Source organism: Trichinella spiralis (assembly GCF_000181795.1).
Source record: "Trichinella spiralis strain ISS 195 chromosome Unknown Scfld51, whole genome shotgun sequence".
NCBI classification, from domain to species: domain Eukaryota; kingdom Metazoa; phylum Nematoda; class Enoplea; order Trichinellida; family Trichinellidae; genus Trichinella; species Trichinella spiralis.
In genome coordinates this window covers 1-1,183 of record NW_003526990.1, presented here as the reverse complement: position 1 = coordinate 1,183, position 1,183 = coordinate 1, and the positions used below count along the sequence as shown (strand labels likewise).

General features: G+C 36.1%; 1 protein-coding gene across 1 annotated transcript; it reads right to left on the bottom strand.

Moving 5' to 3' along the window:
* Positions 1 to 355: 355 nt before the first annotated feature.
* Tsp_14960 (conserved hypothetical protein) lies at positions 356 to 1,106 on the bottom strand (the record flags this gene model as incomplete). The annotated part of the gene is made up of 2 exons (XM_003371078.1): positions 356 to 648; positions 953 to 1,106. Coding segments are annotated over 2 exons (447 nt in total), but the record flags the coding sequence as incomplete, so codon positions are not given.
* Between the last annotated feature and the right edge of the window lie 77 nt (positions 1,107 to 1,183).

Here is a 1,183-nt window from a genome sequence, read left to right as displayed (position 1 = left end):
GGTTGAAGCTGCAATACAGGAATAGCACCGGTACGCACCGGTGTACGGTGTAACCCGAGGTAGTTGGAAAGCGGAGTGCTGGCAGCTCGTTGCTAATTGATTAAATACAAAATATTATCTGTCGAAAAGTAAAATGCCGTTTATTAAAAAAATTTTTCTGCACTTACTGGCAAGCAAAGTTTTGGAATTCCAACATCCTTCACCGAAATTGCGAGTTCTGGAACAGACGGATTGATCATTTGTTCAGAGCAGCCAGCGCTCAAGTCAGGCATGCTCTTCTGCAATCCCGTAACTATATAAAATAAAAATAATTTGCATAAACATGAAAAAAAAGAGCAGCACATATAGTTTGATGCTAGTTACATTTCGGACTTGAACGCATCCTATTAGTACATTTCAACGGCACTGCTCGGGAAGTAGTAGAAATACCACGGGCAACTTTACCGGATGTCATCTTTGAAGGTATATCACGGGGCAAAGCTGGCAGTCTTCGTTCAAAACCAAGAGTACTATATTTTGGACAAGCATAACCTTTTCTATCTTTCGCTTGTTGATATCGGCCAACCGAAGCAGCCGGAGCACGCGGCTGATCTGTCAAGACGTTACGATGATGTGGAAGTTTCAAATTTTCAAAGCATTGTCGCAAGTCTAAAATAAAAGTTTAAACTGTATAAAATATATAACTTCATGAGAATCACTTTTACGGATTAATTTTAAATGATACAATTATACAAGTATAGAAATAACATTTAAAATAACAATATCGATAAATAATGGAATTGGAAAATCACAAAAATGCTATACATGCATACGAAGTAACTTAATCGTTGAGAAAAAATTGAAAAAAAGTACAAGACATTACAATTATGCATAATAGGATCTGTAATTTTAATGTTTAAAAATTAATTAGAAAAAATGCAAATAATTGCTTTATGCAAGTATTATACAATACCGTCTTCTTGCATGCTTGCCAATAATTGAACATCTTTTAAATTAGTCGATATCCCAATCTTGCCACTGAAAGAACTATCAGATGATGGACTCGGTAATTGCGAATCATTATCTTCATGTGGTGATCCTAATCCTAAGCCAGAATCACAGTTCTGCTGAATGGGAAAATTCGAATCCTGTTTGTTCAAATCAACACTTGCACTGTCATTGCAAACTGCTTTGGTCTTCCCAT